Below are 8876 nucleotides of genomic sequence, written 5' to 3' on the forward strand. Positions count from 1 at the left end.
AAAGCTCATGTTTGTTTCAGTTGTACTTTTCATTCAATTTTGGAATTTAAAACACAAAACAGTATCTTCCAATTTGGAACACCCAATTTCCTTTCGCACTAGAGGATAATTAGCAGTGACAGTCAGCCCAACTGCAGTTGGGCTTGAAAGCGAGGGAATTATCACAGTGTGAACCATGCTGTGCTGTGACTGTGTTGCAGGCATACAATTCATGTGCAGTTGGCACAGGCAGACTGTAGGTGTCCCTTCCCTCTCTTTCATAATCAGACAGGGACAACCCCCATTAATTAAACTGTTTCTCTCTGTACTGCTATAGTCAATTATCCACCATTTTGGGATAAAAATGGTGAGAATATACATCAATTTAAGAATAAATGACAAACATTTCTGTGCAATCTTGGTTTGCTACTCCATAAAACAGAGATTCGGCCACACAGGATTACCAAAGGCCCTTACAAAATGAAATACGGAATATTTCCTTCCTCCAAAGGACTAAACACAATATTATCTGTTTCAGCCACTCTCTAATCGTGTATGTTCTCAAACATTGGTTTATATTGTATTATATCAATGTGGAAGAACAGCTGTTGTTTATTGTGTATATGGCACATCAATCTTAAAATATACAATGATTTATTTGAGACATGACTATTTTTTATGTCACTTAGCCAGGGTTACTGCATTTGAAAATATTCCTAGAATGAGCATTATTGCAAACAAATTTCCCTGTATCACTACAGTTCTGACACAATACAGAAATCAGTGGATTGGAGTGGTGTAGGATGATGTAAAGCAAGTCATAGAGGGCTACAGCATACCCAGCAGTCTTTAAACCAGTATGAATTTGGGGAGCGAAGGTAAACTTAATCAAGGTAATGGTGGCACAAAAGTCTGGAAACACAGGCAGTTTTCTAGTAAACAGAAAGGCATGCCAAGGATTCCATCTCTTTTAAAATTGATTCACCATTTGTAATCGTGAAGAAATAAGAAGTGTGCTAATTGAGTTATTCCTGAATATTGAATAAACAGCTAACAAAGGAGTAAGCATCTAACAAACTGTATTAATCTGATTCCAATATTTGGGTATGTACAGGTATGTGCATTAGAAAAATTAAAGCAACCGAAATCTGTCTCTATGTTTCATCCTCATTCAGTAGCATGTTGGGGACCCCCCGGGTGATGGGAAACTCTCTCCCTGACTCTGGGCACTGAAGGCAACCCTCCAACACCTCTACCTGCAGAAAAACAAGGAGAAAGAGGTGACTTGAATTCTGCAAGTATAATGCTATAAGGCTATGGCGACAAGGCTCTCCACAAGACAGCCCACGTAATAACCCATTATGTTATACGCAAAGAATTTGGACTGATCTAGGGTAGAGGTTGCCAAACTCAATCCTGGGCACCTAAGTGTACATGCTGGTTTTTGTTCCTATAATAAGTACACCCTCTGATTAGTAAATAAGAACTCTGTTAAGTGTTTTTATTTATACATCTACTGATAATTTACTCTCTTAAGGTCACATTGTGCCAGATATAGCAATGCACACTGAAGAGTAAATGTGATATATTCACATTACAAGGACATTTAATCAGTCAAATCGAATGCTATAATTTTCTGCAATGTGCCGTATCGCAGATGATTCCTCTGAAAATGATTAACTGCTGAAACTGGGAAACTGTGGACACCTCCTCACTGAAACTCAAATGTTTGTGAAGAATAATATTTTAACTGGTTTAAAATGAACTGGTGCAATGCATAGTCTAGGTTATATATATCGAAACAAATGCCTAAGGAAAGACTAGGGATTATACAGTGCAGCACGCAAGTATTTTGACAATGACACAATTTCTGCTGTTTTAGCCCTATAGTCCAGCACAGAACAACCAAAATTGCATCACTGTCCAAATACATACAGACTGCACTGTACGTTATATGGCTGGGGGAGGAGAGGACATGCACTCTGCACTCGTGTTTTAGAAAATGGAAAGTAAAAGTTGCAGGGCAGTATAATACTGCTCGTTCTAAGTGTCATGATTAACACAATACAGCAGGATGAAAACAGCTAGGAAGCATTTCTCTTGTAAGAACACAGAAGTGATTTGTACCTCCAGCAGTGCATGGTGGACTTTGCGCAAAAACTCCTCGTTCTTCTCATAGTCAGGTACAACTTCGTTGGGCAGATCATTCAGGTGACCCAGCTGGGGATAGGTATAAACAGAATGTAAAGATGGAGAACAGCATATTGGTAGAATACAGTATATAAACAATAATGAACCGTAGACATGGGTAGGTCAATTCCAGTCAGTGAGGAATTGGCCAGATTTAAGTACCTTTCAATAGTTAATAGCTTTACTGTGGATATTATGGCCGTTTTAAACATACTTGACCACAGATACGTTCTAACGTTTTTTTTTTTTTAGCACATTTTTGTTCAAAAACACAGGTCATCAGCAAAGTTCCTTATACCCACATATGGAAAATGACCTGTGGAGAAAGCAGCACTATTTGATGCAGACCACCTTAGTTATGGAATTAAGGCGATGCATAATAACAATAGCATACACACATGTTTTTTCAATAGTATATTAGTATGCCAAACACACAATGATGCTTAGAAACAAACAGCACTGTTTTATAAATAATTACCAAATCAAGATACTACTGCTTGGAAGCGTGACTAACCCATGGACTGTATAAAAGGGCTAACCGTGTCGGCCGCTTGTACGAATGCTGTCCACTCCAGTTTGGGAATCATTCGGCTGACGAACTGTGGCTTGAACTCGACTTCGATCACTTTCACCTCCGTCGCCTTTGCACAATCGCCAACGAGTAGAAATAGAGAAATTATTACAAACTTGGAAACCAGTAAGACTGACATGAGGCGCTTAGTACTACAATGAATAACATTCCTAGAGAGCATGGCTTAGTAAGTAGCTAGCAAAACGCAACGACATGGCAGAGTATCATGACAGCGTGCGCCAAAAAAAATCTACTCAGCTAGATTTAACATTGAAAGATGCGAGACGGAACCTGATATTTAGTTAATTCCTAACAAACGGTCTTCGTGTTACCTTGATGAGGAGAGGGTAGCCTTTAATAACCCCTTTTACGTGCGATGTCAACATGTTATGCGTAAGTAATTTCATCCTCGCTGTTGATATAAATTAGTAGAAGGTATAACAGTTTTTAAGTTATTCAGCTGGTCGAATATGTCAAAAGCTGATTTTTTAAATATACGATAGCTTTAACTATTCGTCTTAGACCAGTGATCAGAGATGCTTTCTAACTCACGTGGGACACCCGAGTGTAACACAGAAAGAGTCTCTTCAGAGTAGTACGGTTCATCTACACAAGGTTCCGGGAACTCTTGTGTTTGACGCGGGAGTTAACCATTTTTATACAGTCTCTGGAGTTAACGCTCTATTTTAATTGATTATATTAATATTTATTTTGATTTTATTTATCCGAAACTTTTAAAAACTATGCAAGTTCTTCTAAATTTTCGAACTGTTTAAAATACAGCACGCATGGAGTCCTACACAACGTTATGTTAGTAATTGTATCCAATAATTGGTCTTAAACAAGTGGAGAGAACGATTTAATTTTGCCAACTAGATAACTTCCTAGTTCGTAAATTAATGTTAAATAGATTTAGTATCTGTAACTTAACATTTCAAACTGAATATTAAAAGACAAATTAGTTGCAGCAATGCGATCCAATGCTAACCGTACAATTACGTACGCCACGCATGCTCAAAAACAATTTAAAACAATCACTCTTTTGAAACTGGACTTATGGTTATATCGCACAGGTCTGGTTAACATCGTGTCACCGTGCAGGAATTTGGAAATGTTTGGACTCCTTTTAAAATATAACGTTTCTCCGTGTAATAAAAGGCTGTCGGTTAGCCTAGTTCTAACATTTAATGACAATTGCTATGCAATTTAAAAATCCGAGTGTAGAATATAACCAACTAATGCTCTTGAAATCTAGAATGAACGAGCGTTCGTCGCTGAACTAGGTGAAATTTATTTTAGTGCGTGTGGACACACCCCCGTTTGGTAACACATGACAGCGATACATTTGGTGCCCTAATATCCACTGCACTATTCCCAGTCTCCAGCGCTGCGCGAGCTATCCTGCGTAGACTACTAGCTACATTTCTCGTCAATATGCCCATCAAGGTAGGACTTTGTGCTATGCGAACCATTTTATGAAAATAATTAACATTTCGTCGTGTGTGTTTAGCAATGGTCAAAGGCTCTTTCTGACCACTTTGGATTTTTTTTTTTCTCAGGGCACTGCCTAATCAATAAAGTCAGGCGACGGTTAGGCCTCTAATATGGGGTGGCCTACCATGCGTTTTTATTATTTTCGGTGCAAACGTTATAATACCTACTTCAGACGTCATTCAGTTCTTAAAAATGCAGATATGGAACTGGCAGTACTCATGTAGCCAAACGGTTGCTATTACTATCACACAATCATTTTTGTGTCGTTGCATTGATCATTTCGCGCACCCGTATGAAGCCGTATAAGCGCCGACACAATGAAATAATTTGAGTGCTTCATTCTACTTGTGAAGATTTGTGATACTGAACAATCATGTATGTATTTTAGTTATAATATCGATTGAGTCAACAAAACAACTTAAAATGATTTTTAAATGAAGACAATTACCGTTGTAATGCGTTTGCCACTGAATATGGTCACATAATATTAATGTCGCACTTACTTGCCAGCGCGAATACAATCACAAGGGCCAGTATTGCGCAAGCATTCCATTAGTGGTGCTGTAGATTATCACATAATACTCGTCTGTGCTGTGTCATTGTGCGCGAGTGGGAATATGGTGATGCTGTGTTGGAGAACAGAGTGCTGATTTAACTAACCGCTTTCAGAGCTTGTTATAGATGAGGGAAGTACCTATTCATTGATTGCCCAGTGCCAATGTGGAGTTCTGTTGATTTAAGAGTGTGCATTGTGGTGTGTGCAACTGTGTGTAAATGCATTTTCTCTTTTGTGATCGGAGATGTGCTCTCGTTCTCTCCCTCAGATAGGAGAATCTTTGCCTGCTGTTGAGGTGCAGGAGGGTGAGCCTGGAAACAAGGTGTCCATGGACCAGCTCTTCAAGGGGAAGAAGGGGATTCTTTTTGCTGTGCCTGGAGCCTTCACCCCGGGCTGCTCCAAGGTACTCAATTTATTATGCATTTTCCAAGTTTTTTTTTCTTCAAAATTGAAATGTGCAGTTCAGCTGAACTGTGGTGTTTCACTGATAATGCACCATCAGTATACAGAACCCACCAGAGACTGGATACACTTTAACTCTGGTGCCAAATACATACTGTAATTAGTAGTGTTGTTGTAACAGCAAAGCACTGATCATGTGCTGCCAGCATGTCTTTAGCACAGCCCATATGCACCTGTACCTGAGAGGAAGAAGATTTACAGAACAGCGCTGCAGAACACTTGCTCTCTCCCTTTCCTTAATGTGTCCTTTTTAACCCTTGTTCATCCCTTCTCCCTTTCACTCCCTCTCTCTTTCCCTCCTTTTGGCATCTCCCGCTGTGCCACCCTGTTCTCCCCACCTCTCTCTCTCTGTCCCCTGCTGCCTGTGACCACGCCCACCCCCTCAGACACACCTGCCTGGGTTCGTGGAGCAGGTGGCACAGTTGCGGAGCAAGGGGGTACAGGAGGTGGCCTGCATTTCCGTCAATGACGCCTTCGTAATGGCCGCCTGGGGCAAGGAGCACGGAGCGGACGGCAAGGTGTGGGCAGGCGCCTGTGACAAGGGTCCATTCTCCATGGCTTTTCAGTACACAATGCGGTTGCAACAGCACTGAGGAAATAAATGTCATGGACATTTTGGCATATTTCTACACCTCTGACTGCTGATCTAAGAATGTTGTAATTGTGGGTGAAAGAGAAATGGCGAAATGTACTGACTGCCACAAAGGGGGCACAGAATGATAACTCCACAGTCAGCGGTGCAGCAGTAAATTTCACTGTGCATTCCCATGTTAGCAAACCTTTTCATTATATGTAGTGTTATAAGCATCATGTGGCTAAACTTTACACACGTGGCTAAGTACTTGTTTGTAAATTAAGAGAATAAAATAGTTCTATTGATAATATGCATTCTGTGGAAGTTTTGGAGACCAAAATTACAAGTAAAATTGTTTTTATATTTTTCTTTCTATGTTTTTGCAATAGTAATATAGTATACAGCGATTTTATCATTTGAATTTGTTTACTTATTTTAATCACTTGTTTTCTGCATACACATTCATTAGCTTGTCCAACATACAGTTCCACTGTATCAGATACATTAATTCCACTAATGTTTTTAATCATAGGTGCGGATGCTGGCTGATGCAACTGGAGCTTTCACTAAGGTATTAATGCAACAGTATGAATGCTGTTATATATTTTTAAAATATTAAAACTTAATTATTTGTAATGTATTGATGTTTAATAAGATAAATGTTTTCTTAGTATTCTAACCCCTATCTACAGTTATAAATTAAGACTATATTAGCCATCCTATTACTTTTTCCATGATTGATTGTGCATATTGTTTGCTGTTTCGAGGTGGCACATAACCACTACTATTTGTGTCTCTCAGGAAGTCGATCTGTTGCTCGACAACGATAAGATCGTGCAAGCGCTGGGCAACCAGAGGTCTAAGAGGTGAGGAAGTTCCTGCCGTCATTTCATCCTGTTTCACACCATCACTTATACGGCCCCCTGCTACGAAACAAGAGGCCAGCATTATTACTGCTCAAAAAAATTCTTCCTGAAAGTTTTTTTAAAAAATTGTATCTTTGTCTCCATTTTCTCCCCATTTGGAACCATCATTCATGCTGTGCTTTCCTGTTATTTCTGTTGCCGCTGACCTGAAGTGGGAACGATGCTGATTTCCTTGCACTCCTTACACCAAATATAATATCTGAGATCTGATATAGTAACTTGTAATCTGTAGGTGCCGCACGAGTCAACAGTAACACACCAAACTTAAATATCTAAGATTTATTTGTTTTCTGTACAGTACCTTTTTGAATTAGATATCAATAGCCATGTGTTTACTCCAGTTAGCAAGCCACTTTGCCCTGTATCCATTGAGCGGGATGGACAGACTTGCCATATAACTGAAATGGAAGTTTAATAGGATAGTGCTGATGGGATAATCCCTGTTTGTATTAATTCTGTGTAATTATCCAACTGTAACTTGGAAAATCAGGTGTTCTGTCCTTTTGCGTTCAGGTATGCAATGATGGTGGAGGATGGTGTGGTGAAGAAGATCAACGTAGAACCAGACGGGACTGGCCTGACGTGCAGCCTGGCCTCCAGCATTCTGTCTGAGCTGGTCTAAACTGGTTCAAATTGTTTCACACTCCAGAACCGGTTAGCATCAGTGCCCCACCCGCTTGTTACACTTGACCAATCCTGGTCCAAGCAAGAAAGATTAATGTGGTCAACCATGTTTTGTTATTGTGTACCACAAAAAAGTATTATGCTTTGTCACAGAGGTAATTTTGTCCACTGTGAAGAATGAACAAGGATGTGCCTGCAGTCTCGTAACATTGAGACGTGATTAGACAATGCAGGGAATTTATTTCCACGGTTAAATTGTTCTTTTGTGCACTTGCAAGACCAGGTTTGGCTACCTCCCAAACTCCCTGAAGTATTCACAGTTTTATAGCAGGCATGTCCTGGTATTATTAGGGTACAGATAGTCACGTAGTAGAATGCCGAACTGGATTGCAGAACTTGTAATTTTGTTTTTGTTTTTGAGAAATACGCACAAGTTGGGTTGTAAAGGCACGATGCCATTTTGTTCAATAAAACGATTCTCACTGCAGTGAAGTGTTTACTGTACTGTGTGTACTGTACTGTTTTGTAGATTTCAAACGTCTATAGTGAGTCGGGTGGATGCCAAGAGCTTTAGCTTTTATAGCGCTTCCTTTTCCGCGAATTTAATTTACGTAGTGCCTTACAGCTCCCTTAAAATGCTATCGAAGAACTTGGTACGCATACAAACATTTTAAAATATGAAATTGACTTGAAAAATACCAGGTGAACTATAGAAAGAAATTCTTTAAAACACAAAAAGAGGATAAACTTTTATCAAAGTGAATAATAACGTATTGTGTTATATAGTGCCTTTAATGGATATTAAATCATTTCACAATGATGAGACTTTAACTCCACCAGTGAGTACCCACCTGTGTGATGGATAGCCACCAGTATTTGCACCAGAATTCCAGTCACGCCTCAGCTGGGTTGGAGAGGCAGGAACACATTTGGCCAGGTTTGGTTGAGGAGGCCTAGATGGGTAGAGTGGGAGCTCCTGTAACACTGAGATAAATTACAATGATTATGGGAGGATATAGACATTAAGCTCAGGGTCTAACACGACTCTGGCTTTTGATCACTGAGGTAGAATTTTTAAAAGGTTATTTTCATGTTAAGTGAAGGGGAGGTTGGAACTTTTTCTACTGCAGTCTATCTAAAGAAAATGGCTGTTCATACAGATTGAAGTTTTAGAGAGACATTGTGAAAGTGGTGGTGTATCATCATTGGATCGGCAAGTGTAACACCATCCTAAAAACACTTATCATGGGAAACGTATAGTAAACCTCAGACCTTTAAACCAGTTAAAATAGGAAAACAAGCCAGTTTTACATCAACCACATATTTTCATATACGTTTTGTATATTGAACTGATTTTCCTTAAAGTGGATCCTGGAGCAGTTTAAAGATGTTACACTAAGTGGTTGGTGTCAGGACTGAACGGACAGGCTGATTTTAGACCCAAATTTAAGTATTAAGTGAGGGTTTTTTGTTTTTACATGCAAAATGGAACAGTTAATC

The 8876-nt window shown here is 39.5% G+C and overlaps 2 protein-coding genes across 4 annotated transcripts; one reads left to right on the forward strand and one right to left on the reverse strand.

Annotated features, from left to right (window-relative positions):
- Positions 1-10: 10 nt before the first annotated feature.
- Positions 11-3638, reverse strand: trmt112 (tRNA methyltransferase activator subunit 11-2). Of its 3 annotated transcripts, XM_064326230.1 has the most exons (5): positions 3293-3638; positions 3073-3152; positions 2709-2810; positions 2107-2199; positions 11-1235 (listed from the first exon to the last, which is right to left on the reverse strand). In XM_064326230.1, exons 2-5 carry the CDS (start codon positions 3145-3147, stop codon positions 1134-1136), a joined length of 372 nt encoding a protein of 123 aa, XP_064182300.1. In that variant the 5' UTR covers positions 3148-3152; positions 3293-3638; the 3' UTR covers positions 11-1133. The 3 variants fall into 3 exon arrangements, with proteins under 3 accessions (XP_064182300.1, XP_064182301.1, XP_064182299.1); XM_064326231.1 differs by lacking the exon at positions 3073-3152; XM_064326229.1 differs by having other exon boundaries at positions 574-1235; positions 3073-3638.
- A 390-nt stretch (positions 3639-4028) lies between these two features.
- LOC135250181 (peroxiredoxin-5, mitochondrial-like) lies at positions 4029-7868 on the forward strand. Its single transcript, XM_064326228.1, has 6 exons — positions 4029-4186; positions 5059-5193; positions 5639-5770; positions 6359-6397; positions 6628-6692; positions 7266-7868. The coding sequence occupies exons 1-6, from the start codon at positions 4175-4177 to the stop codon at positions 7372-7374; spliced, it is 492 nt and encodes a 163-aa protein (XP_064182298.1). The 5' UTR covers positions 4029-4174; the 3' UTR covers positions 7375-7868.
- Positions 7869-8876: the final 1008 nt, after the last annotated feature.

Source organism: Anguilla rostrata, chromosome 3, assembly GCF_018555375.3.
Source record: "Anguilla rostrata isolate EN2019 chromosome 3, ASM1855537v3, whole genome shotgun sequence".
Lineage (NCBI taxonomy): Eukaryota > Metazoa > Chordata > Actinopteri > Anguilliformes > Anguillidae > Anguilla > Anguilla rostrata.

Coding starts and splice junctions, on each gene's coding strand:
- trmt112 (XM_064326230.1), bottom strand. CDS start 3,147: ATGAAATTACTTACGCATAACATGTTGACATCGCACGTAAAAGGGGTT. Junction 2,811..3,072: donor GCTACCCTCTCCTCATCAAG/GTAACACGAAGA, acceptor GATTGTGCAAAG/GCGACGGAGGTGAAAGTGAT. Junction 1,236..2,106: donor TCCACCATGCACTGCTGGAG/GTACAAATCACT, acceptor GTTTTTCTGCAG/GTAGAGGTGTTGGAGGGTTG.
- LOC135250181 (XM_064326228.1), top strand. Junction 5,194..5,638: donor TCACCCCGGGCTGCTCCAAG/GTACTCAATTTA, acceptor CCACCCCCTCAG/ACACACCTGCCTGGGTTCGT. Junction 6,398..6,627: donor CAACTGGAGCTTTCACTAAG/GTATTAATGCAA, acceptor TGTGTCTCTCAG/GAAGTCGATCTGTTGCTCGA.